We start from the raw sequence: 26,074 nt of genomic DNA, 5'->3' as shown, positions 1-26,074 counted from the left end.
GCCGGCTTCAGTAGCTGCAGCACGTGGCCTCAGTCACTGGGGCTCCTGGGTTCTAAAGCACAGACTCAGTAGCTGGGGCTCATGGGCTTAGCTGCTCCGAGACATGTGGGATCTTCCCGGACCAGGGATCGAACTATGTCTCCTGCATTGGCAGGTGGACTCTTCACCACTGAGTGACCAGGGAAACCCAAATTTGATTTTTTTTTGAAAGTAGGACTTAGATCCTCTGTTGGTGCCCTGACTTCCAAGAGGGCCAGCAGAAGTGGGCTTTATGAACTGTCCTATGGAAAGGCAGGAACCAGAAAGTCAGGGAAAATTTTACGGTATTTTAAGGTGTTCAAGTCTGATGGGACATATAACCAGCGTCCTTACATGAATTGTGAGGAGCTATGTGGAGTGGTTGCTATGATAAATGCTTTGGTTCATGGGCTACATCACTAGTTCTTCAAGTTCAGTTAACCCCCAGACTCACAAGAAATCATAAAATGATTATCTTTGTTTTAAGCCTCAAAGTTTAGGGGTGGTTTGTTCCACAGCAATAGATACACTGTTTTTCTTTTTCTTTCTCTAATTTTATTGAAGTATACTTGATCTGCAATGTTGTGTTACTTTCTGCGGCACAGCAAAATGACTCAGCTATACACATTTTTTTTCATATTCTTTTCCACTATGGTTTACTTCAAGATACTGAATATAGTTCCCTGTGCTATACAGTAGGACCCTGTTGTTTCAAAACATACTGTATTGTGTAGTTTTGTGTATGTGTGGCTTTTTTACTCAATATTATTTCTATGAAATTTATTTATCTTGTTGCATTATCAGTAGTTCACTAATATGCATTGCTTATGTAGCATTCTATTGTATTAATAAGCTACATTTTCTTTATCTGTTTACTGTTGAGGAACTATTTTTTTTAGGCCATTTGAGAAAATCTGTGGACATCATGACATTTTACCCTGAAATAGTTTGGCATGTGTATTTTAAGAATAAGGATATTTCTCCTACAAAAACAGAATAACATCATCACCTCCAAGATACTTACTTTGGATATAACATTATCTAATACTCAGTCCATATTTAAATTTCCCCTGTGATCCTAGTAATGCCCACTTGTAAATGATTGTTACCTTAAGCTGCTCAATTTCAGTCTCATTTGTCACACAGCAACAGGTAACTAATGCCTGCAATTCAGGAGACGCAGGTTCGATCCCTGGGTCTGGAAAATCCCTGGAGAAGGAACTGGAAACCCACTCCAGTATTCTTGCCTGGGCGGGCTACAGTCCATGGGCTTGCAGAGAGTCAGACACGACTGAGTGACTAACACACAAGGCATGCAGTGGGTATGATACCACTAGAGAAAATTAATTTCCTTCCTTCTTCTTTCTTTAGGTTTGCTCAATTGTTATTTTTTCAAAGTTTTAGGAGAATTTTTATGTCACTTATTTTAAACATTTTTTTGTTCTACTGAATGTATTTGAAGTTATAAAATTCCAAGTACTCCTTTAATTGTATCTCACAGAATTCGATAGCTAATAGTTTTATCAAATGCTTCTGAATGAGTTTCTTTTATGACTATCTTTTTAATCTGCTGTTTATCAAAACTTTCTTAGTTTGCAAATCATGAGAATTTTAGGTGTCCTTTTGTTATCAAGTTCTAATTTAACAGAGTATGGCTGCTGAGTGGTTTCAAAGATATTAATACTTTGGAGTTTATTGGAGTTTATGGCATCATGCATATTCTAATTCAGTAAATGTTCTATGTGACTTGAAAAATTATATATATAGTTGCTTTTGGATGATTTTCTTTCTTCCTTTATTATTACTTTTAAAATACTCTTAGAAATTTTATTAATTTTTTTAGTTAAAAAAATTAAGAAAATTCTTTCTTGCCTGCACTGGGTCTTCAATGTGGCATGTGGGCTTAGTTCCCCGACCAGGAATTGAACCTGCATCCCCTGCATTGGAAGATGGATTCTTAGCCACTGGACCACCAAGAAAGTCCCTATAGTGTTTTTTAAAAAGCTGTCCTCCTTATATTCATTTTATTTATTTAATCTTTTGGCCACACCAGGCGGCACGTGGGCCCTTGACAGTGCAGAGTGTTAACCCCTGAACTGCCAGGGAGATCCCTGCTTTTTAAATGAATCTTTTGAATCCTGTACCTGATTGCATTTCCTTCTTTGCTTTCACTACCTTGTAGCTTAGAACCAGCTAAGCTCATGGATAGCTGGCTGGTCAATACATGGCCTGGTAAACTGGCTTTCTGGGGAAAAAAAAACAAAACCCAAAGTTCTGATATGTAGCATTTCTGGTTTCAGTAGTATAAATATTTCTGCCATGGTCAGTGTCAAACTACCAGTGGTTAACAACTGCCTTTCAAAACTCCTGAGTGTTTTACAATCTGCTCTTGTTAAGCTGTTCAAGACAGCACCAGTGCATCGCTTCTCTTTTTTAAAGAGGGATATTCATGTTGTATTTTAGTTTTACCTCTTGGCTTCATTTATTTCTTAACTTTGTCTTTTCTCTAATCATTTTCTTCTTTACCTCCTCCTCCTCTTTACATGGGAAGTGCTACAAGCCCCTTGTGGAATGAGGGGCACAGCAATGCAGCTTTTTTGGCCAATAAAGAAGCAGCCAGACTTCCAGTTTTTAAAGGTTTGTGTCCCCATTACGTTCTCGAGGCCTCTGCTGTGTGGTCTGGTTGTGTGGCACGCATGCGCAGTTCAGGCCGTCACAAGGATTCATCCCTAGAGGCAGGGCGTCCCCATCTCCAGCTCTCTCATCTGGGAGATTCCCCTGCGCCCTCTGGCCCACAGGGGCCCACGTTCTCACTTCCTCTGGCCAGAACCACAGTGTTTTTCTCAGAGATGCCGCTCAGCAGTGCAACTCTGCAGTTGATGTCAGAATTCAGGGCAGAGCCGTGAGAGGAAAGAGGAAAGACTGAGCCCTCCTCCCCCCAGAACACTGCCTCCCCCAGTTTTGAGTCTCTCCACAATCCACCTGTTGTTTATTTTTCAGAGTGATTTAGTGCTTGCTTTTGTCTATGCTCCAGTGTTCTGAGTTGTGATCAGCCGAAAAAATATACTCCAACTATTACACTGAATTTCAAAATAAGTTAAATCTCGTGGCTAGAAAGAACTCAAGGCGATAGTAATTTTAGATTCGTTTTCTCAAAACCAAATACACACTACGAAGAACATAGGGATGTCTTAGGGTGCTTTGTATGTTTCGCCTGAGATCTGGAAAGAAAAGCAGACAGAAGTTTCCTAGGTGGCCCACTAGGATTCTGTTAAATATACCTCTTAACTGCTCACTTGTGTGTGAAAATGCATTGACTGTAAAGCTATAAAGCATCTCAGAAGTCAGTCAACACCCCATCTGACAGAAGAGAAACCAAGGGCTCAGAGAAGGGGAGTAGTTTGTCCTGTCACTCAGGAAATGCCTGGCAAAGATAGGTCCAGGGCTCAGCCTGTTGAATACAGTTATTCAAACATCCAACAACGTCCTAAGTGTTTAATGTTGGGTTGGGCTAATTATTATAGATTTCAGGGAGGAGATGGTATATGAGTCTTGAGGGAACAGGTTTCATGTCAGTAGTAGAGGAAGGGCATTTGGTAAACAAAATCCTACATCTCCACTTTTGAATTGCCATGACTTACTCTTACTAACTTTCCATCTATTCTTACATAGAATTGTCAATAGTTGTAGTTCATACCCAAGGTTTTTTGGTTTGGGTTCTAAGACGTAAAATGTTTATAGGCATGTAGCCAATGCTCAGTTCAATAAATTTCGCTTTTTGGGTTATTGTTACTATTCTTTGAAATTCATGAATCCCCCCTCCCCAAATATTTAAGTATTTATCATGTTTTGGCCTCTAATGTGAATGAACACGTTATGAGAGGAATCCTTTTCCATGCGAGCTGGCTCCTAGCTAATTCTCAGGCATGTAGCTGTCGTGGCTACCTGAGATCTGTCACATACACCTGACTCTCATCTGCTCCTCCACCCCTCCTCTGGGAAAGATGTTTTAGAGGTGGGGACAAAATAATACAAAAGATACGCTAGCATTTGGGTGGGCAGCAGCCCCCTTCCCAAGCTTCACCTCTCTGAGTGCACATGGACCATACCAGCTTCTGGTTCCAGAAAGTTTATTACAAAATAAAGAAGGAGAGTCCGAGGAAGGAGATTCACTCGTCATGGAATTTCGGCAGCTCGTCGCCCAGGATGACGCGATGGTCCACCCCAGCGCCTGTGATGGTGACCAGGTAGATGACGCCCCCGCTGGAGCCGTCTCGGTTCATGGCCAGGGCGATCGCTGCGGAGGGTGCCGGGTGGAGAGAAGGAGGGAGAGCAGCTTAGCTGCAGAAGTCGCGTCCCGTGGGACCTCCCGGGTGGTCTGGGGCTAAGACCCTGCGCGTCCACTGCAGGGGGCCTGGGATCCAGTCCTGGTAAAGCAACTAGATCCCGCATGCTGCAACTAAGGCCCTGTGCAGCCAGATAAATAACTATTTTTAAAAAATGGTTTCCCTTCCCTTCTGTCCATATGCCTACTACTACATGCAGACTTCAGAACACATCTCCTAGAGATGCGTATTTAGGGGTGGTCAACCAACTTAAAAAAAATACAAAGGTCTTCATGCAACGTTCATGGTCTCAACACTCCCACCATGATTGATTTTGTAACAAGTAGATAGGCAAGCGCTCCCAAATCCTTGAATATGTAACAATCGGCTCTTATGGGCTGGCCCAAGCGCCCAGCTGGTTTCCTGTGGTCACCCTAGATCTTCCTTTGGTGTGCACAGAACAGTCTTGGGTTATGCCTTTTGTCCTGAAGTCCATTAGTTCCTCAGTCGTGTCTGACTCTTTGAAACCCCAAGGACTGTAGCCCGCCAGGCTTCTCTGTCCATGGAATTCTCCAGGCAAGAATACTGGAGTGGGTAGCCATTCCCTTCTCCAGGGGATCTTTCCAACCTAGGGATCAAACCCAAGTCTCCTGCGTTGCAGGCGGACTCTTGACCGTCTGCACTTTGTCCTGAAAGCCCATCTAGTTCAGCCTTTGCCCCATCACTCTCAAAGGCGTCCCATTTGGACATTTCATCAGATGGGCATCCATGTCTTTCTCGTCCTCACGCTCGACGTCCTTACCACGTGTAACCCCTGCCCCAGATGCCTCCCGCCTGCACATTACCATTCGTGGTGAAGCGTCTGCACTCCTCTGGGGACATGCCTGGTTTATACGCCGCATCCACGTAACCGTAGATGTAGGTGCTGCCAGAGCCGCCAATGGCGAAGGGCTGTCGAATCAGCATCCCGCTCAAGGTCCCGTACACCTGCGGAGGCACCCTCCGCTCAGACTCTGGGAGCCTGCATCCTCTGCTCAGCCCTGAGACGGGCAGGTGGTCTCCACGCCCTGCAGCGAAGGCCCAGCACCTCATACCCTTCTCCTTTGAGACCTTCCTATGCTTTCAGGGGCAGTGTCTTTGGAACTCGAGGCTGGAATGCCACATGACCTCCATCTCCCTCTCTGGGGGAGAGGGGAACTCCGAGGAAGGGGGGGACACTGCGAGAGACTCACCTGGCCCCCTTCGCGTTGGTCCCAGCCAGCTACCATGAGATGTGCGGATAGGTCTTCTCGATATTTATAGGTGATGTTCCTCACCACGTTCGCAGCAGCCAGAACAAGCGGCGGTTCCTCCAGTTCCATCCTGAAGGAAGGGTTAGGAATAGATGGTGATACGCTTTCCTGGAGGTCCACCCTCCTAGACCATCACCCTCATCTCTGCCAGGTGACCCCTAAAAACTAGCTGCAAGGATTCAGACTCCAGCTCCCCTCCCACTGGTGCAGGGGAACCAGAGTCTCACATTACCCACCAGGAAGAAGCTTTCAATTCTCAATTGTTCTCCCTCCTTTATTCTGTCCCCCCCAGCCCCCCGGTCCCCAGTGACAAAAGTCTCCTGGCTGCCAGAGCCTTGCCCATATGGGTTTAGCAGATAAGCGTCACTTCTGCCCCGTGACCTTGGCTGTCACATGGTCACCACCTGATACCATGGTGGGCTGTGTCCTCATCTTCTTCCTCACTATTGATATTAGGAGAGTGATTTGCAGTGTTCAAATCACTTTTACTCATATTTTTTGGTTTTGGAAATAGCTATCTGGTGAGGTAGGGGAGGTACTATTAGTTATCTCTGCTTTACAGATGCAGAAACCAGCTTTAAGAGATTCAAGTGCCAGTTCAAAGAGAAATGAAAGCTGAAGGCAAAGCAAGAAGTTTTCCTATTCCACGGTAGCGCCCCCGGAATAGGACACGGTGTTGGCGTTCACTGAGTCCGGGCGCTCTAGGTGACCTGGACTGGGGACCCCACCGTTTCATACCCGTGGAGCTCCAGCTGGTAGGCGGCCATGTCCGCTATGGCCTGAGCGTCAGCAGCTGAGCCGGAGAGAGCGCAGTAGATGCGCTGGTGCAGGGGGGAGAGCTTGTCAAACACTCTATTCACCACCGCCTCTCTGTCAGCAAGGAGTGCAAAGTCATCAGCGTCAGAGTTGCCAATTTTTCAGAAAAAAAAAATTTAAGTATAGCTGATTTGCAGTGTTGTGTTAATTTCTACTGTACGGCAAAGTGATTCAGTTATACGTATATACTCTTTTTTTTTCCATATTCTTTTCCATTACGGTTTATCACAGGAGTTTGAATGAGTTCCCTGTGCTATATGGTAGGATCTTGTTTATCCCATCTGTATATAACTGCATCTGCCGATCCCTGACTCCCAACCCTTCTCCCCGCCCCCACCTCGCCCAGCACAGGTCATTCTCTGTCTGTGAGTCTGTTTCTGTCATGCAGCTATGTTCATTTGTCGTATTTTAGATTCCACGTATAAGTGATATCATATGGTATCTGTCTTCCTATTTCTGACTATGCCTAATTTGATCATCTCCAGGTCCATCCACATTGCTGCAAATGGCATTATTTCATTCTTTTTTAGGACTGAGTAATAGCCCACTGTGATATATCTCTCTATATATACACACACATAATATACATATATATCACATCTTTAAAATTTTTTATTGGAGTATAGTTGATTTACACTGTTGTGTTACTTTCAGGCGTATGGCAAAGTGAATTATATAAAGATGTCCACTCCTTTTTTTAAATTTAGTATAAAGACAATCCTCAGAGTGAGAGAAAATATTTGCAAATGAAGCAACCAACAAGGGATTAATTTCCAAAATATACAAACAGCTCATTCAGCTGAATATCAAAAAACAAATAATCCAATCAAAAATGGGTACAAGATCTAAATAGACATTTCTCCAAAGAAGACATACAGATGGCCAAAGAGCACAGGAAAAGATACTCAGCCACTAATTATTAGAGAAATGCTTTATCCATTCTGTATATAGCAGTTTGCACCTGCTAATCCCAGACTCCCAATCCTTCTCCTTTCCCCCATCTTTGCAACCACAGGTCTGTTCTCTATGTCTGTGAGTCTGTTTGTGTTTTTGTTCATAAAAATAAAACCTACAATGAAGTATCACCTCACACTGGTCAGAATGGCCATTATAAAAAAAATCTACAAACAATAAATGCTGGTGAAGCTATGGAGAGAAGGGAACCCTGCTATTGTTGATAGGAAGGTAAACTGGTGCAGTCACGATGGAGAACAGTATGGAGGTTCCTTAAAAATCTAAACATAGAACCACCATATCACCCAGAAATCCCACTCCTGGGCATACATCTGGAGAGAACCATAATTCAAAAAGATACATGCACCCAAGTGTTCACTGCAGCACTATTTACAATAGCCAGGGCACAGAAGCAGCCTAAATGTCCACCAACAGAGCAATGGATAAAGAACATGTGCACTGCTACGAACAGAAGGGTGCAGGCATCTTTTTGAATTACAGTTTTGACTGGATAGATGCCCAGGAATGGGATTGCAGGATCCTACAGCGAGTTGCTAAAATTTCTGAGGTTCTTTTGACAATAGAATGGCTTCAGAGTACATGAAATTTAATGCCTGGATTAAAGCAGGAAGGAAAAAATTGTCTCAGACAAATGAAACACTGCAAGTAATGATCAAAATCAGACTTAGATTTTATAATAAAACAAAATACTACATTAAATTAAGAATAATCTTCCCCTTACTAATTTTTCTGTTATTAACCATCTTGAGGAAGTTATGTGTTCTATGGCACATTAAGTAAGTGATGTTGATCTAAGCCTGTACACTTTTCTTGTATGTGGGGAAACTGGCCAAAAGGGAGAAAGACAAAGTTAGTTCACACAATGGATCAGAAACCAGGATATCTGCTCAGCAGAACCATCTTTTCTATCTTTAAACCCAGATGGAAGGAAGGCCTCTGAAAACTATTTCCTAAACTCTTTTCAGACCCAATTCGATGACCCCCTGGGACAGGTCATGTTAGCATTCAGGCCCCAGATTCTCCCCTGGAGTTCAGAGACCACCACCGCCCCCCCCCCCCGCCCCGCCCCGCCCAATATCTTATTATAGTGGCCTTTCTGAAAGGTTCACTCAGTTTCTCCAGAGCTTCAGTTTGCCAGTCTCTTTATGAATGACTGAAAATGTGCATTGGGCGCCATGAGCTTCCTTCCAGAAGTACCCAGGGTCACTGGCACTCACCCTGCAGACACCCGGGAATCCGATCCCACCACGACGCCCCCATCAAACTCTACTGCCATGATGGTTGTCTGTGGAGACACAGGATAGAACGTCAGAGCAGGAAGAGCCTTGACCCCTTCACGTTAGATAAGGAAACATTCTCAGAGAGGGGAGGCGACTGGCTCAAGGTTATCTGGTAATTTAGGCCAGAGTTGACTCCCAGGATGGGATTTTTTTTGTTTCCATTTTGTCTATTGTCTTTCCTGGCTGCAAGGGAATGTCAGAGTCTAGCCGGGGATATCACACAGAAAGAATTGCATCCCTAAAATTCTTTCTGCTGTAAAGGGGGCGGGGTGGTGGTGGTGGTGGTGAAGCTCCCAGGGGCAGAAGTGCTCCCTCTGAGTGAAGGGCTCAAGGGGGCACTTCCAGGCCCTGGTGACGCAGCCCCACAAATGAATGACCTCTGCATGCGCTTGCTGTGTGCACAGATGTGCTGCAGATCTTGCCACAGAGCAAGTGACCGTGACCTTGGGAAACAAGCTCAAGCCTTTTTATTAGCCCAGAATCATCCACCCCACTCTCCCCTTAATCAGTTTACTGAACAAGGGAAAACATCTCAGAGGTCAGTGGTTACCATGGCCACGTGTCAAGGAAGGAGGAAAGTATCAAGAAACACATGGGACAGTTTAAAATAAAGGTCTCATTTAAGGATTTCTGATCAAGAGGTAAACAGCCAGGGGACTTCCCTGGTGGTCCAGTAGTTAAGACTGCGCTTCCTTTGCAGGGGGCATGGGTTTGATCCCTGGTCAAGGAACTAAGATCCCACATGCCATGTGGCGTGGCTAAAAAATAATGTTTTTTTCTTTAAAAGAGTAAATAGCCAGGGGAAGAGATCTGTACCAAGAGAGGATTTGATTGGGGAGTTTTAGCTGCCTTTTCCAAGTCAAGAACAGAATTAAGGAAGAGTGAAGGAGAACAAAGCCACAGTTTTTAACTTTAAAGATCCTACAAAGGAGGAAACTGCATCACACAGAAGGCAAGTGACTCGCCCAAGGTCACGCAGGACTAAACCCCCGTCCAGCTCCCAGGGTTTGGTCTGACTTGTACTTCGTACTTTCGGCTGTTCATCTGGTGGTGAGGGGAAGAGTTTCTACTTTATGAATGGTTTCACAGCTATATTCCTCAGGGCTTCATAAGTCGCTCTGGCCTCCGGGGCTATTGGCCGGAGTGCTCATTTTGACACATTGATTCATCGTGAAGAGCGGACCAGATATCAGCGGTAACCCCACCCGAGAGGTTACTCCGTTATTACAGGCTGCCCGAAGCTGAGAGCAGTGGCGGTCACTTGAAAGCAGAAGCCAGCCAGCCAAGGGTTGCCACCAGCCCCCGGGGGCACAGCCTGGGCAAAAGTCCTCCAGCAGGTTGTGGAGGTGGGTGCGGAAGACACGGGGAGGGGAGCACGCTGCACCCGGGCCAAGTAGCTGCCTTCCTGGACCAGGCTGGCACTGGCAGCTCCAGTTCACAGGGAACCCGCGTTATCAGTGGCGGGACCGTGAGTTCCCCGGAACGAGCCCATCAAAGGTCTGTGGGGCGCGTTCCTTCCCGGTCAGCGCCCACACGCTCCCAAGTGCCGTCCTGTCCACTCTGGGCACCGTGTCCTCATTTCTGCGCACCTTCCCCAGCTCCCCCGCTTCATTTAAGCCGCCCCTGTCTCTAGTTCAGAGTGAAAGCGAAAGCGCTCTAGAGCAGCTTCCCCTCAACGCTTCCAGCTCGGAGCCCAAGCACCCCTTCCCCGCCGGCCCCCCGCGCCCAGCCCCTTGGCGGACCCCCGAGCACTCCGCTTCTGTACGGAGACGCCCGTGTTCCTTTTGGGATGGGCGCCCTGGCCGCTGCAAGCGGTCTCCTCCCTCTTGCGAGTCTCCGAGTTCACCCTGTGGCACTTCCAGGGTCCGCCCGTCCCTCCGTCCCTCCGCTGACACTCCAGACTCATTACCCCGGTGTGGACTTCTCCTGCCCGGGGCAAATCCCCGGTGGGGGCTCCGGACCGCAGCATCCCGGCTCCGCTAGGCTCGCCGCTCCCGGCTCTGGTTTCCGACCTGGGACCGCGCGCCGCACGCTGCCCGAGGCTCCGCCCCCCCGCTGCGCCCGCCAGGGGGCGCCCGACTCCGCGCCGCCGCGCGGGGCGGCCTGGCGCTAACCTGCGCGGGGAGGGTCTGCCCGGAGACACATGACGCAGGAGACCGGGGCCAGCGGATCTGCCCGGAGACAGATGACGCAGGAGCCCCGCCCGCAGACCCGGGGCTAGAAGTCCCGGGCAGCGCTGCCACTGCAGGAGGCGGTGGCACGCGAGGCGGGGCGCGGGTGGGCGATGGAGGAGGTCAGCCTCGGATCTGAGGTCAGCGCGCTCCTCCTGGGTGCTCTGGACCGGCCGCCTCCTCAGGGGCCGGGCCTGGCAAGCCGGGCCGCTTTCGTTTTCTCTTTCCCCTAAACCGCCTGCTTCTGGGCAGCGCCGCGGGCTCGGCCGGCTCCCGGTACTTTCCGAGGCCCCGCCCCGGCCCGCCCCGGCCCCTCCCCGCGGCGGTCCCTGCTCCCACCCGGGGCTCGGACTCCGACAGCACCCCGTCGGGGACAGCGAGAGCCGGGACCGCGCGCGCCCATGGCCTGCCCGGGGTCCCCCGCTCCCCGCGGCCGTCCGCGCCTCCCCCGCGCCGCCGTCGCGTGGCTGGGGACGGCGCTGCTGCTTCTCGCCGACTGGATGCTGCTCCGGCCGGCGCTGCCCCGAGTGGCGTCGCGGCTGGTGCCCCCTGCGCTGCCTCTGCTCCGGGTCTGGGTGGCCGGTCTGAGCCGCTGGGCGCTGCTGTGGCTGGGGGCCCGCGGCGTCGTCGGAGCCGCGCTGGGCTTCCGGAAGGAAAGCACGCGAGTCCCGGGGTGGCTGGCTGTTTTAGAGCCGCTAGCGGCGGCGCTGGGCTTGGCCCTGCCGGGACTCGCCTTGTTCCGAGAGCTGGTCTCCTGGGCAGCCCCCGGGGACGCGGACAGCGCCGGGCCCCTGAACTGGGGAAGTCGCCTGGACGCCTTCGCTCTCAGCTACGGGGCAGCACTGCCCGCGGCCACCCTGTGGTATAAGATCAGGAGCCTCTGGGTGCAAGGAACTCGCGGGGCTTTTGGCCTGGCGATGAGTCGGCTTCTAGTCTTCCTGGGTCCGGAGAAAAGCCACGTGCAGCTCATTCTGGCCCTGGTGTTTCTCTCCTGTTTGGGTAAGGGGGGTGCAACGGGAAGGGGGATGGGACTGGAGGACTGGGTAGGAATCGAGGGGCATGGCCAGTGAGATGGATTGGTGTGGGTTCTCGGGAATGTGGGTGAGGGGAAGGGGACCCAGCTCAGGTCCTGATCACCCCAGTGGAGCGGGAAGGTCCTGACTGGGTAATTGTCAGGGGTCCTGGACTCTAGGGTGGTCCTGCGTGTTGTTGCTTCACTGGCCACTGAGGACAAGGGCTTTTCCCGGGCAGCCCATCCTATGACTGCTAGGTTTCCTCCTTAAACCTCTAAAGGTCTGGTGGGGCCCCGTGTAGGTGGAGATGGTATCTTTCTGCCACTGCTCTGCAGGAGAATGAATAAATGTGAAAAGCCAGTGGGCCAGGGTCTGGTGAGAGTTGACCTGCTTAGATTGGCTATTTCTTCCCCTCCCCAGGGGAGATGGCCATTCCGTTCTTCACTGGCCGGCTTACCGACTGGATTGTACAGGATGAGACAGGCACTGCCTTCACTCGGAACGTAACTCTGATGTCGGTCCTCGCCATAGCCAGGTCTGGGCACTGAAGTTGGAAGGTTGGGGGACAGGGGATTCGGAGAAAGTGGGAGTTGGAAGTTGGGGCAGCCGTCCAGGGTGGACTTCTGGGGGACCTCCTGACCACAGCGGGCCCCCCTTCTCTTGTCTCCCTGTAGCGCAGTGCTGGAGTTCACAGCTGATGGAATCTACAACAGCACCATGGGCCGCATGCACAGCCACCTGCAGGGAGAGGTGTTTCAGGCTGTCCTGCGCCAGGAGACAGAGTTTTTTCAAAAGAACCAAACAGGTTTCTCATGAAACTCTTTTCACTATCCATTCACTTACTGTTTATATACCCATAAGGTATTAAATTATTAGTTTCTCAGTTATGTCCATCTCTTTGGGACCTCATGGACTGTGGTCCACCATGCTCTCTGTCCATGGAATTCTCTAGGCTAGAATACTGGAGTGGGTAGCCATTCCCTTCTCCAGGGGATCTTCCCGACCCAGAGATCGTACCCAGGTCTCCTGCATTGCAGGGAGATTCTTTACCATCCGAGCCACCAGGGAAGCCCATACCTCCTCTTTTACTTATAATCTTGATTTCTCTCACACATAAACATTGTCATGTCTTATTCTCAACATGCCTCAAGAGCAAAACATACTCCTTTTATTTAAGAAAATCCTAGTGTTTCCACCCAAGCCTCACAGACTTATCCCTCTGTGTGTGTTTAGATAGAAATGACTGGAATTTAAAACCATGAAATTTTGAGATCACAGAGTGCAACCACCTTGCTTTGCAGAGAAGGGAACTGAGGCCTGCCCCCAAACGCTGACACTCGCATAGACGCGTATGGATGGAGATGAACTCGGAGCAGAATCCCTCTCTTGATTCCCAGCCCAGTGCTTGCTACAGTTTCCTGGACTGCTGTCTAACAGAAGCTTTCTCTCCAGCTATGTTAGATGATCTGCTTAAGTTTTTCCTGCCCCTGTACCTGGGATATAAAAATTCTTAGAGAACAGAAATCTGTCAGAGAAAAGGAAATTCACAAGGGCATCATTGTTTTTTTTTTTTTAAACTGGAAGGTCTTTAGCCAGTCTTTTCCTCTGGAACACTTTCTCCTTGTGTTGAGGTTCCAGGTCCCAGGTCTCCCTAACCACTGACCTTGTTTTCTCAGCCTTAGAACCCTTCCCCTGGCACCCTGGCTCACCTGTCCCTCCCATCACTCTGAGATCCTCATTCACACCACCCTCTTCTCCCCAACCCTTGACAGGTGAAATCACATCTCGGGTCACAGACGACACGTCCACTGTGAGTGAGTCTCTGAGCTCGGATCTCAGCCTGCTGCTGTGGTACTTCATGCGGGGCCTGTGTCTCCTGGGGCTCATGCTCTGGGCGTCCCCGCCCCTCACTGTGGTCACCCTGGTCGCCCTGCCCCTGCTTTTCATTCTGCCTGAGAAGCTGGGGAAACGGCACAAGGTATGTCTGGGGAGTTGCCTCAACCTACGCTGACTCCTACCGCCCAGACGTGGTGGGCTCGCTTCCTGTCATGTTTCTTTCCTGGCCCCTTCACTGATTCTTCATCTCTGTGGGTCTGTTTGTCCACGTTCTTGGGTTGCTCAGGGTCAGTTTTCATGTTCTCTGTGTCTGCTAACGTCTGCCCACAACCTGTCTTTAAGAATACGATCACTGAGGCTAGGATTAACATATAGACACTACTATATATATATTAATAAAATAGATAATCAGTAACGACCGACTGGATAGCACAGGGAACTCTACTCAATACTCTGTAATGATATATAGGGAAAGAATCTGAAAAAGAACAGATATTGGGTTGCTATTTCCTTCTCCAGGGGATCTTCCCAACCCAGGGATGGAACCCAGATCTCTTGTATTGGCAGGCGGATTCTTTATCACTGAGCCACATGGGAAGTCATGTATATATATATGTATACATATACATACACTTTGCTGTACTACTGAAGCTAGTACAGTATTGTAAATCAGCTATATTGTTGTTTAGTTGCTAGAAAGAAAGAAAGTGAAGTCACTCAGTCATGTCCAACTCTTTGCAACCCCATGGACTGTAGCCTACCAGGCTCCTCCATCCACAGGATTTTCCAGGCAAGAGTACTGGAGTGGGTTGCCATTTCCTTCTCCATGTTTAGTTGCTAAGTCATGTCCAACTCTTTGCAACCCCCGCCCTGCACTGTAGCCCACCAGGCTCCTCTGTCCATGAGGTTTCCCAGGCAGAATACTGAAGTGGGTTGCCATTTCCTTCTCCTGAGGATTTTCCCGACCCAGGGATCAAACTCATATCTCTTGAATTGGCAGGTAGATTCTCTACCACTGAGCCACCACAGAAGCCCCCAAATAAACTGTACTCTAATATAAAAGAAAATAAAAGAATATGACACCGATCTCAGGAATATGACCCCCATGGCCCTTCTGAAGCATTTCCCTCTTTACTGTTTCTCTTTGGTATGGGGGGTGGTGGTGAGTGGTACAAGCTGTGTCTTTTTCTCTCTTGTCCCTCTAGTGCCTCTCAGCTGTAATCTCTGATTGGATAATTCAGGTCCTAGCAGCCCTCGTGGTTTGCCAACCGCGTATGGTATCTCTGGTTCATATCTCCACAGGTGCTGGCAGAGCAGATGCAAGAATCTCTGGCAAAGTCCAGCCAGGTGGCCATCGAGGTGCTGTCAGCCATGCCTACAGTTCGGAGCTTTGCCAACGAAGAGGGTGAGGCCCAGAAGTTCAGGCAGAAGCTGCATGAGATGATGGTGCTCAGCCGGAAGGAGGCCCTGGCCTACGCGGTCGACCACTGGACCAGCACTGTGAGTACCTCGGCGTGAATGCCTATCCCCCGGTCCCTGAAATGTTTCTTCACCATTCCCTTTCCCCTGACCCTGCTCCGCACTCTTCCTTCACTGGGCAGGGGTGGGTTCAGTGTCTGTATCCTAGCAACCAGAGGCTGGGTGACCTAGTGCTCCGAACCCCCTCCCTCTTTCTAGGCATGCTACACAGCTTCTTTTCCACATGGTGCACAGACTCTCCATGACCTCCTTTGTAGGAAAGCACCATGTCTTCAGTCCCAGGACTTTTCCTTGCCTCATGGGGCAGCGTGGGGAATGGCTTTTGTTGGGCTGCTTCATGCTGGGACTATGCAGAGAAAAGGGACTAGCAGAAGCCAAGGATGAGGGGCATCTTGTGATGTAATTGACAGAGAATTAGACCAGCAATCAGAAGTTCCTGCCTTGATGCTACCACTTATTAGCTCTGTAGCCATGGGCTATATTAGTAATAACTTACCTTCTCTGAGACTATTTTCTTATTTTAAAAGATGAGAGTGACATAACCTTGTTTATAAGATTCTTGATATGAATATTAGATGACATTACATTCATGAAAGCCTCTTGTGAAGAGCAGAATGCTCCCCAAACAAGGCATTCCTGGTGATGGTGATGATGGTAGTTGACTTGTGCACCTGAGTGATCACACCACGGGATGCTGTGATTCATTCGTTAATCCCTGTTGAGCCCCATGTGTTACTTGGCGCAAATGGACTTTCTCTCTCCTTGATATTAACCATTCTGGTTCTTGACTTTCCTGCTTCAGCCCATTGTTCTCTGTGGTCCCTCCACAGCTCTCAGGGATGCTGCTGAAGGTGGGAATCCTGTATTTTGGTGGGCAGCTGGTGACAAGTGGGTCTGTCAGCAGTGGGCGCCTGGTCACCTTTATTCTGTACGAGATCCAGTTCACCATAGCTGTTCAGGTGAGGTCCCTCCGTGGCCGCTCCCCAAGTGCTACCACCATCCAAGTCACTTCCCTCCCCTCCTTCGCCCTCCTCATATCCTGTAACCCTGGCAACAGACTGGGGCCCTCCCACATCCCACCTCACTATTCATACCTCCCCTCCAGGTGCTTCTGTCCAGCTATCCCAGGGTGCAGAAGGCTGTGGGCTCTTCAGAGAAAATATTTGAATACCTGGACCGGGTCCCTAACTGCCCAAAGAGTGGATCATTGGCTTCCTTAACGTTGCGTGGCCTCGTCCAGTTCCAGGGTGTCTCCTTTGCCTACCCAAACCGTCCGGATGCCCCCGTGCTGCAGGTACAACCTACAGATCCCTCCGTTCCTCCAGCCTCCCTCTCAACTCGGTCATCCTAAATGGTCTTCCTGCCTTCAGCCTGCTTAGCACCAGGTATAGATAGAACCTCCCTCACCCTTCAGAGGCAAAGATGAGCAGCATTCGTCCCCTAAAACTGCCCCAGGGATTTCCCTGGGTGGTTCGCTGGTTAAAAATCCGTCTGCCAATGCTGGGGGCATGGGTTTGACCCCTGGTCCGGGAGGATCGCACACACCATGGGGCAACTAAGACCGTGTGCCCTAGAGCCTGTGCTCTGTAACGAGATGCCACTGCAATGAGAGGTCCACGCACCACAAAGAGAGTAGCCCCTGCTTGTTGCGACTAGAGAAAGTCCGCACGTAGCAGTAAAGACACAGCACAGCCATACATAAACAGACAAATAAAAAGCTGCCCCAAGCTCAAGAATAGTCCGGATTTCCAAGGAGAATGTCTGTGGATGCTCTTAGGGAGGAGGTTCTCCTGTAAGGCATCACCAAAGCAGAGGCTGTGTCTCCAGTCTTCCATAGTTCCTTTTTCTTTCCAACTGCGCTTTTGAATATAATTTTTTCTCCCCCCTCCCCCCGCCCCCGCCACAGTGTCTGAGATCCATCATGTGGCTCTTGGTGCTTAAGTTCTGCCTCTGTCTTTGTTTCATCTTTCATCTCTACTCCACGGGGAGGGGTCTGTGTGTGCAGGAGGGGAGGAGTTGCTGTATTTCCCCCCGTTTTTCTCCTTTCTTCTCTGGGGGAAGACATAGACGAGACAACATAATGAGTGGATGATACCTGGTCTTAAGGTTAGGGGCCTCTGGCTGTCTCTTAGTGTCTGGTTCTCCGGCTTCCAGGGGCTGACCTTCACCCTTCGTCCCGGGGAGGTGACGGCGCTGGTGGGGCCCAATGGGTCTGGGAAGAGCACGGTGGCCGCGCTGCTGCAGAACCTGTACCAGCCCACCGAGGGCCAGGTGCTGCTGGACGGGGCGCCCCTTCCCGAATACGAGCACCGCTACCTGCACAGACAGGTGAGCAAGAAGATGGCATGGGGGAGGGCAGGGAGCCTCAAGTCAGGAGAGCCTTCTCCGCGAGCACTCTGAGCGGAAGTCAGGAGGCCTCGGGTGGAGGTGGGCGTGTGGTCAGCAGAGAGGCCGTGTCACTGTGACAGGCTCTCAGTGGAGATGCTCAGTCTTCAGTCTCTAGATGACCACACTCCTGTGTTCCTCGTTCTATGACTCTGCATTGTATTTTGTCCTAGGTGGCTGCTGTGGGACAAGAGCCTCTGCTGTTTGGAAGAAGCTTTAAAGGAAATATTGCCTATGGCCTGGTCCAGGAGCCGACCATGGAGGAAATCACAGCTGCTGCGGTGGAGTCCGGAGCCCACGGTTTTATCTCTGAGCTCCCTAAAGGTTACGACACAGGTGCTTGCTCCCATCGACCCCCAGACATCTTTACCTTCACTGAAACCTCGATTCTTGCCTCCATTCCTTAGCTCCTCCGTCAGTTTGAAGTTGTAAGATCCTGTTCTGGTGTCTCTTTCATCCTCATATCCTCAGAACGCCTTTACCTTCCCAGAACCTTTCTTGCCCTGCTGCATCCATCAGTCCTTGTGTGTGCATGCAGGAATGCATACATGGGTGCATGTGTGCTTACCCAGCCCTTGCCTTGGCCCTTGTCTCTGCAGAGGTGGGTGAGGCTGGGAGCCAGCTGTCAGGGGGTCAGCGACAGGCAGTGGCCTTGGCTCGAGCCCTGATCCGAAAACCACGCGTACTCATTCTGGATGATGCTACCAGCGCCCTGGATGCAAACAGCCAATCCCTGGTGAGACAATCATCTTCTTACTGCCTATTTCCCACCCAAGGTGCCTTCCTTCACTCGTCCTTTGTCATTATACTAACGTGGACATTTCCCAAACCAGTCCTTGCAGTTCTCAGTTCCCACGAGCTTGTCTCCAAGGTGCCCTAGTGCCTAGGGCCATATGACTGAGCTCAGTCATGTCTGACTCTGCAACCCCCTGGACTGTAGCCCGCCAGGCTCCTCTGTCCATGGAATTTCCCAGGCAAGAATACTGGAGTGGGTTGCCATTTCCTCCTCCAGAGGATCCTCCCGACCCAGGGATGGAATCTGAGTCTCCTGTGTCTCCTGTATTGTGGGTGGATTCTTTACCCACTGAGCCATCAGGGAAGCCCAAGATGCCTAAAATTGGTTAGAGGAGATGATCTACAATCCTGAATCAGTGAAGCCAAACATGAGCAAAAGGCCATCCTTGTAATGTTAATGTGAATTGAACTTTTACTATGTGCCAGCCATGCTGGATGGCCCTTCACATGTACTCTCTTGCTCACTCATCACGAGCCCTTGTGAGCTGGGTGTTGTCATCCTCATTCAGCAGATGAGCACATGGACACTAAGAGAGGTGGAATTACCTGCTCAGTGTTAAACCTGGACTCCAGTTAAAGTCTGCTTGACTTGAATGCTCATGCTCTTTACTCAGTTTTATTTCTTTAAAAGAATATAAAAATTAGGGTGGAGAGACTTTCCAGTACCCTCCCCTCTTTTGTTTTGGGTTTCACCCTAGGACTCTTTCCTTTTATTCCACTGTTGCCACCGCATGTAAACAGCCCTTCACGAATCATAAGTTTGACAGAGAAGCTCTCAGAAGGAGACTTCACTCTCTTTGGGGTTGTTGGCAGAGGTGGTATTGATTGAGGCAAGGTCTATCCCAGCTCTGGAAACACAGGTGTCTTCCTGAGCCAGGAGGAGTCCTCAGCTCTGACAGAGTCTGCATCTTTCCTCAGGTGGAGCAGCTGCTCTATGAAAGCCCTGAGCGGGGCTCCCGGTCAGTGCTGTTCATCACCCAGCGCCTCAGTTCGGTGGAGCAGGCTGACCACATCCTCTTTCTGGAAGGAGGCACGATCATTGAGGCAGGAACCCACCGGCAGCTCATGATGAATAAAGGACGCTATTGGGCCATGGTGCAGGCTCCTGGTGGGCCAGGTGCTCCAGAATGAAACACTCATCAGACCCGCAGACTCTGTCTCCCTCCCTCCCTCCTCTCTATAGTGGAGAGTTTGAGAACAGAGGTCTTACTGCATCATGGGTAGCTGCTTCTGAAATGTAACCCCCCTAGGTGATGCCTGAAATTTTGCCATGAGTGTTACCTGCTCTCCAAGCTCCTCTTGGTGATGGAGATTTCAGGGTTGAAAACAGGGGTGCTAACTCCTTGTGTAACTGGGTTTGGAGCCAGGGTTGCTGTGGCCAGCACCCAGACAATGAAGAGAAATATTTAGAATACACAGAAAGGGAAGGTCGGCTTCTTTCCAGTCCGACCCCAGGCAGATGCTGGCCCATAGATACATTGTAGTTTCTTGATATTTATAATAAAATTGGTGTTTTGTACCCTGGTTTCTCATGTTTTCAATGGCCCAAGTGGCCCGCGAACTTTGCAGCGCCCTTTTCGGAAGCTGGGTCTTTCCCTCTTTCGGCATCTTCAGTGATCCCCAGCCCGAAGCGTGGCATCTTCTCCCTTAAGTTTTCCTGTTCCCACGGTGCTCTCTCCACCTCTCCAGCCCCCTGTGCCCGCCCCCCCAAGAGTGAGCCAGACAGGGATGCAGCGTCCTCCAAGGCGCCAGCAGCAGCAGTGCCTCAGAGCCTGGAGGAGGAGGCTGCAGGGTGAGCACGGCTGAAAGCAGTCCATCCCTCTCGCCAGCGCCGGCCCGTTGCAGCCGGGCTCACAGCGCTCTGCGGTGGAACCTGCGGGGGTCATCAGCGAAGTGGGCGGGGCGCTCTAGTACACCTCCTCCATTCAGAGCGCGCCGTGCTCGTGTGACGTCAACAGTTGCTGAGCAGATGAGGCCGAATCAGGTTGCAAGGCGAGGCGGGGTTTAGAAAAGGCGAGCTCCGGAGTGCTCGGTCCAGCAAGAATTACGCGAGGAGCTGGGGGCGGAAAGCGCAGTTCTTGTGGGTGGCTACAGGTTGGGGAGACCGTTGAACTGGGAGAGGCCCTAGGAGGCACCAGGTGGAAGTCTGGGGCTGCGCCTTCCCCTAGGCTCTCCGTTCCCCCACTCGTGCAGGTATATTCGGCGGGCTGTCGCCCCGGGACCTGTCCTGGGTCTCAGGGCCGCCACGCACTCCTAGCCCTCTCCTACTTTTTATAAAACGAGGCTGCTAGGCGCCCCTCCCCCGTTTCCGCTGAAACTGCTCCCAGGTTTTCGCTGAGGTTGAGCCCGTTCGGGGGTGAGGCTGCACTTTTGATGCTGTGACCCCCATCCCGCCCCGTAACTGTCCCCGGAGGATGCCGCAGGCTGGCCGTGTCTTTCGCTGAAACCTCATCGCCGGCGGGGTGGGGGTGGGGGGTGGCTTTCGAAGCCGCTCTGTCTTTCTTCCTTTCTTCTAACGGCCCGGCACCGTCGTTTCCCCAATTTCCACGAAGGCGGAGCAGAGAAGCCTCTTCCCAACCTAACGCTCCCGGTGCCCGGACTCGCACGGGACGCCTCCTCGGAAAGGGCAGGGGGATGTGGAAAACATTCTGGTTCCCTCCCCTTAAGGCTTCGGGCTTTCGCTTTCACTTCCTCCTCCGCGAGCCGCCAGATCTCTGGGTGCTGGGCAGCGATGGCGCTGCTGGACGTGTGCGGAGCCCCCCGAGGGCAGCGGGGGGACTGGGCTGTGCCCTTCGCGGGAAGCCGGCAGCGCTCGGACCCCGGCCACTACGGCTTCTCCCTGCGATCTCCGGAGCTCGCCCTCCCCCGGGGCATGCAGGTCAGGGCTCTAACAAAATCCCGTGGGAGGCGGGCGGGCTGGGGTGGGGGTGTGCGCAGAGTAACGGAGGGGCTGCATGGAGGCTGTTCCGAGGCGGGGAAACGCGCAGGGGGCATCCTTTAGGAGAGCTTCGTCTGGGGTCCAGGGCCGGAGCTGGGGAAGAGGCCACGTGGGACCTGGGGGCTGGCCGCTTGCGGGCTAGGAAGTGCAGATTACGACAAAGAGTTGGGGGTGGGATCCCCATTCTCCATCACACACAGATCATGGAGTCTTCCTTATCCGGTGACCCTATGATACAGGGGCTGTAGACCCTTGGGAAACCCATGACCTTGAGCGGTGGGCCTGGCCTCCGCCATTGTGTGCCTCCTCAAGTCCCCTAGGACTTGGTCTAGGTCTCCTGGGCCTCTCTTCTGTAAAATGGGATACGATTCATATAACGTGTTTCCTGAGGATTAAATGACCTATGAATGGAAAGTCATCATAGTTACCCTTAAAATGTTTAGTTATGGTAACTTAAAAATTTTTTATTTTCATTTCTGGTTGTGCTGGTAAGTGGAAAAGGTTGGTGTCGTGGCCTCTTCTTTTTCTTCTCTCCAATCATTTCCTTGTAGAACTAGGTTGTTAACTGCTTCATTTATTCATGGTATGGCTATCTTCACCTTCCCATGCCCTGTAAATTTGCTTTCCTGGAGCATCCAGCTTCGCAAGTTTGCAGTGGTCCTTTCTCTGCCTCTTCTGTCTCATTAGCCCACTGAATTCTTCCGGTCCCTGGGTGGGAATGGAGAAAGCAACGTGCAGATCGAGATGGCTCACGGCACGACCACGCTGGCCTTCAAGTTCCAGCATGGGGTGATTGTGGCTGTGGATTCTCGGGCCTCAGCTGGGAATTACATTGGTGAGTGTGTGGGTTCCGGCTGGCGGAATCTGGGGAGCTGGGCCCTCCTCTCAGCAGGAGTCCAGTAATCTGCACCAAAGTGGGACCAGGTGTTGACTCAGGACATTTAGGGAAACCTGTGTGCTCATTCCCCCTCTCCCCAAACTCCATCTTCTTCCAGCCACATTAAAGGTGAACAAGGTGATTGAGATTAACCCTTACCTGCTCGGCACCATGTCCGGCTGTGCGGCTGACTGCCAGTACTGGGAGCGCCTGCTGGCCAAGGAGTGCAGGTAGGCCAGGCCTCTTACTCTCTTCTCAGCCCGGGTTCTGCATCTTGCAGATCCCTGCTCCTCCCCCAGTCTCCCTACACTCACAGAGCATCTTAGTGCTAATGTCCTATCTCACAAAGCTGCCTTTTGGTGATTAAAAAACCTTCTCTCTAATCTCAAGCCTGTGCTGCTGCCAAGAAGCCAGATTGAAAGTGAAAGTGAAAGTGTTAGTAGCTCAGTCCTGTCCTACTCTTTGCAACCTCATGAACTGTATAGTCCGCCAGGCTCCTCTGTCCATGGGATTCTCCAGGCAACAATACTGGAGTGGGTTGCCAGCCCCTTCTCCAGGGAGGGGATCTTCCCAACCCAGGGATTGAACCTGAGTCTCCTACATTGCGGGCAGATTCTTTACCATCTGAGCCACCGGGGAAGCCCAGGTTATTTGTCAATTATTTAGCAATGACCATCAACCCTGGTGGGATATCATTTACTGGGATTTCTCTAGGTGATTTTGATGACTTCCCTGGCAGTCCAGTGGTTAAGACTCTGCACACCAACATGGGGAGCATGGGTTTGATCCCTGGTTCAAGAACTAAATCCCACATGTTCCACCAAGAGCCCAAAGAATTAAAAAAAGAAAAGAATTCTATATAAGTTCCAGATCTTTGCCCATCCTTAGATCTTGCAGAACCATTCCTTTTAGATACTTATCTCTTCAGCCATTTTCTGCCCATCAAGTAACCTGCCCAGAGGGCTGCCCTTCTGCCCCTTGTAAATTCTTTCCCTGGACTGTCCTGTCCTCACCCAGGCTGTACTATCTGCGGAATGGGGAGCGTATCTCTGTGTCGGCCGCCTCCAAGCTGCTCTCCAACATGATGTGCCAGTACCGGGGCATGGGCCTCTCCATGGGCAGCATGATCTGTGGCTGGGACAAGAAGGTGAGTCCCCTCCCTGCTCTGTATTCCAACGTGTAGATGAGAGGTAAGTGTCCCCACCTCACACTCCCCTCCCCTCCCCTACAGGATGCAGGACACAGAGAATGCTTAGTTTCAGAACTGTTACTCAACAGCAATTTCTGGGGCTGGATGTGGACCATTGTTTCATAAACTCATCCCTTTGGATCAAATAGCTGATTTGAAGTTTGCTTTTCCTCCTCAAAGTTCTATGATTGTTTCCAAAGTGCTTTCCTAGTTCCTATGTTCCTGGGCTCATCTGTAGTCTTTGGTCCACTTCTTGTGGCTCACACTTGAATCTGGGTGTTACCAACAACTTCCAACCTGGAACTTTCTTGCTTCCTCTAGGGTCCTGGACTCTACTATGTGGATGACGATGGGACTCGACTCTCAGGAAATATGTTCTCCACCGGTAGTGGGAACTCCCATGCCTATGGGGTCATGGATAGTGGCTATCGACCTGACCTTAGTATTGAAGAGGCCTATGACCTGGGCCGAAGGGCAATTGTTCATGCCACCCACCGAGACAGCTATTCTGGAGGCTTTGTCAATAGTAAGAGATCAAAGTGCCCCCCTCTGTCCCTGGGGTGGGGGGAAGGGGGTTGAGATCGGGAGATACCCGGGAGGCAGGGTGGCAGAGAGCAGATTTCCAGAGCCGGAAGAGGGGCACTGAAGTCCCCGTCATAAGGGCTTCGAGAGTGTGTGTTGCTGTCATTGCCTTCGACGTAACAGCATTAGCAGGACCTCGCTGAGGGGAGCCTGGCTCCGTGTTCTTTCCCGTCTGCCTGCAGTGTACCACATGAAGGAGGACGGCTGGGTGAAAGTGGAAAGCACAGACGTCAGTGACCTGATGCACCAGTACCGGGAGGCCAGCCAGTAATGGTGGCGATGACCCGCGGGCCTCCTCGGGGGAAGCCTGGCTGACTCAGGGACCTGGCCGGATCGCACTCTGGGAGGAGGAGGCCTGACCTGGCCCAGAGACAGAGAACCAGGGGCCGCTGGAAGGCAGCACAGAGTCCATCCCTTTGTATATTCTCTGTCTCAACGAACATCACCCCCACCCCAACCTAAGCACAATAAAGGAAAACGGTTATAAAAGCTGTGTTTTGTGTTGTGGCTGGGGTGGCTGGGGGGAGGGGACAGGAAATGGAGGCAGATTTTTCCTGAGAAGAGAGAAACCCCTGCCTAAGAAACGGGGCCTCACCAAACATTTCTCCTGGGCTTCCGCTCTCACTTCTCCAGGACCTCTGGAAGGCTCCATGCTGTCTATGGACGCCTGCGTGCAGTGTAACCTAGGTTAGGGTCCTTTCTGTGAGCTCACAACCGGGAGGCTCCTGTGTGGTCGCTTGTTAATGGTTTGGATATGTTGGAGTAGGGCACTTGGAACACCTGTTTTTGACTTCGTTCGAATAGGAGGAACAAGTTTCCTCCTCACGCGTGTGCGGGAATTGTAAACATAGCCCCATTTACCTCAGATAGCCCCGAGGAGATGAAACCGTTCATCTTAGACTGGGACTCGAACCCACGTGGCCAGAGTGTGAATCCAGACAAAGCTCAGGATCTTCCAGCTGAGATCACACACCTGGTTTAAGGACTTCACGAAGCTCAGGTTCTTGATGTCTCATTGAAGAATGAATTCAGTGAGAGACAAATTGATAGGTAAGAAGTGGATTTATTTAGAGAGAAATACACTCCACAAACTGAGTGTGGACCATCTCAGAAGGCAAGAATGGGCTTGAAATGTAGTATGGTTAGCTTTTATGGGCTGGGTAACTTCATAGGCTAATGAGTGGGAGGATTATTCCAACTATTTTGGGGAAGGGGTGGAGATTTCCAGGAACTGGGCTCTCGCCCACTTTGGGGTTTTTGATGGTTGATCTTGAAACTGTCATGGCACCTTGCGGGTGGGTCATTTAGCTCGTTGATGTGTTACAGTGAGCACACACCTACGATCAAGATCTAGGGTTAGTCGACTTGTCCACCATCTTGGACCTGTTTGGTTCAGCCGGTTTATGTTGTGTCCTTGGGCTCTGTCATTCTTTTAAAGGCTGGGCCCTGCCCTCTTCCCTCCTGTTTCAGAGTGGAGATTACACGGAAAGATGGACGTTAGCCATTCGGTTTCATGATGGGTCATGCTCATTGCAAGATGACAAGACTGTGATTGAAGTGGAAGAGGAGATAAGGAGGCTTTGCTGAAGTTGGGAAAAAATGAGGGAAAAGTAACCAGGTTAGAAAGATGAGACAGGCAGAGTGAGATTTTCTTTTTCTTTTGGCTGTGCTGCATGGTATGTGGGATCTTAGTCCCCTGACTTGTTAGGGAAATTAAAAAGGAGGAAGTCTTGTTCAGGCTTCAGAAGCAGGAGTGCGGGCCTCTGACCTGCTTCTGACCTGCCTGGACACTGCCCGATTCTGTGGCTGTCTGCAAGCAGAGCAAGCAGGTGGCACTTGAGATAAGAAAGATAGTGGTGGGCCTTCCCTGGTGGCTTAGTGGTGAAGAATCCACCTGCCAATGCAGGAGACATGGGCTTGGTCCCCGATCTAGGGAAGATCTCACGTGTCTCGGAGCAATTAAGCCCGAGCGCTGCAGCCACTGAGCCTGGAGCTTAGAGCCCGGAGCCAAACTGGTGAGCCCGAGAGCCACAACTACCGAAGCCCTCCTGCCTGAGAGCCTGTGCTTGGCAACAAGAGAAGCCACTGCAACGAGAAGCCCAC

The 26,074-nt window shown here is 50.9% G+C and overlaps 3 protein-coding genes across 4 annotated transcripts; 2 read left to right on the top strand and 1 right to left on the bottom strand.

Annotated features, from left to right (window-relative positions):
- Positions 1 to 4,131: 4,131 nt before the first annotated feature.
- PSMB9 (proteasome 20S subunit beta 9) lies at positions 4,132 to 10,748 on the bottom strand. The gene is made up of 6 exons (XM_043449989.1): positions 10,616 to 10,748; positions 8,644 to 8,711; positions 6,374 to 6,505; positions 5,576 to 5,705; positions 5,189 to 5,330; positions 4,132 to 4,315 (listed from the first exon to the last, which is right to left on the bottom strand). Exons 1-6 carry the CDS (start codon positions 10,673 to 10,675, stop codon positions 4,188 to 4,190), a joined length of 660 nt encoding a protein of 219 aa, XP_043305924.1. The 5' UTR covers positions 10,676 to 10,748; the 3' UTR covers positions 4,132 to 4,187.
- A 98-nt stretch (positions 10,749 to 10,846) lies between these two features.
- On the top strand, positions 10,847 to 19,909 carry TAP1 (transporter 1, ATP binding cassette subfamily B member). Its single transcript, XM_043449988.1, has 11 exons — positions 10,847 to 11,876; positions 12,311 to 12,425; positions 12,565 to 12,695; positions 13,663 to 13,868; positions 15,029 to 15,226; positions 16,036 to 16,164; positions 16,311 to 16,499; positions 17,360 to 17,533; positions 17,764 to 17,926; positions 18,190 to 18,326; positions 19,304 to 19,909. Exons 1-11 carry the CDS (start codon positions 11,279 to 11,281, stop codon positions 19,514 to 19,516), a joined length of 2,253 nt encoding a protein of 750 aa, XP_043305923.1. The 5' UTR covers positions 10,847 to 11,278; the 3' UTR covers positions 19,517 to 19,909.
- A 535-nt stretch (positions 19,910 to 20,444) lies between these two features.
- On the top strand, positions 20,445 to 24,460 carry PSMB8 (proteasome 20S subunit beta 8). Of its 2 annotated transcripts, XM_043449987.1 has the most exons (7): positions 20,445 to 20,578; positions 21,053 to 21,263; positions 22,011 to 22,158; positions 22,319 to 22,430; positions 23,218 to 23,347; positions 23,711 to 23,915; positions 24,154 to 24,460. In XM_043449987.1, exons 2-7 carry the CDS (start codon positions 21,117 to 21,119, stop codon positions 24,240 to 24,242), a joined length of 831 nt encoding a protein of 276 aa, XP_043305922.1. In that variant the 5' UTR covers positions 20,445 to 20,578; positions 21,053 to 21,116; the 3' UTR covers positions 24,243 to 24,460. The 2 variants fall into 2 exon arrangements, with proteins under 2 accessions (XP_043305922.1, XP_043305920.1); XM_043449985.1 differs by having other exon boundaries at positions 20,446 to 21,263.
- Positions 24,461 to 26,074: the final 1,614 nt, after the last annotated feature.

The sequence above is a fragment of the Cervus canadensis genome, chromosome 28 (assembly GCF_019320065.1).
Source record: "Cervus canadensis isolate Bull #8, Minnesota chromosome 28, ASM1932006v1, whole genome shotgun sequence".
Lineage (NCBI taxonomy): Eukaryota > Metazoa > Chordata > Mammalia > Artiodactyla > Cervidae > Cervus > Cervus canadensis.
The sequence above is the reverse complement of the archived record's forward strand: the minus strand, read 5'-3'. Positions and strand labels throughout refer to the sequence as shown.

Bases quoted from the DNA above. Each gene is read 5' to 3' on its own strand.
- TAP1 (XM_043449988.1), top strand. From the start codon at position 11,279: ATGGCCTGCCCGGGGTCCCCCGCTCCCCGCGGCCGTCCGCGCCTCCCC. The intron at 13,869-15,028 runs GTATGTCTGGGG...ATATCTCCACAG, and splicing joins AGCTGGGGAAACGGCACAAG to GTGCTGGCAGAGCAGATGCA. The intron at 18,327-19,303 runs GTGAGACAATCA...ATCTTTCCTCAG, and splicing joins ATGCAAACAGCCAATCCCTG to GTGGAGCAGCTGCTCTATGA.
- PSMB9 (XM_043449989.1), bottom strand. From the start codon at position 10,675: ATGCTGCGGTCCGGAGCCCCCACCGGGGATTTGCCCCGGGCAGGAGAA. The intron at 6,506-8,643 runs GTGAGTGCCAGT...CCTTGCTGACAG, and splicing joins GATTCCCGGGTGTCTGCAGG to AGAGGCGGTGGTGAATAGAG. The intron at 4,316-5,188 runs GTAATGTGCAGG...CACCCTCCGCAG, and splicing joins CAGACGCTTCACCACGAATG to CGATCGCCCTGGCCATGAAC.
- PSMB8 (XM_043449987.1), top strand. From the start codon at position 21,117: ATGGCGCTGCTGGACGTGTGCGGAGCCCCCCGAGGGCAGCGGGGGGAC. The intron at 22,431-23,217 runs GTAGGCCAGGCC...GTCCTCACCCAG, and splicing joins CTGCTGGCCAAGGAGTGCAG to GCTGTACTATCTGCGGAATG. The intron at 23,348-23,710 runs GTGAGTCCCCTC...TGCTTCCTCTAG, and splicing joins TCTGTGGCTGGGACAAGAAG to GGTCCTGGACTCTACTATGT.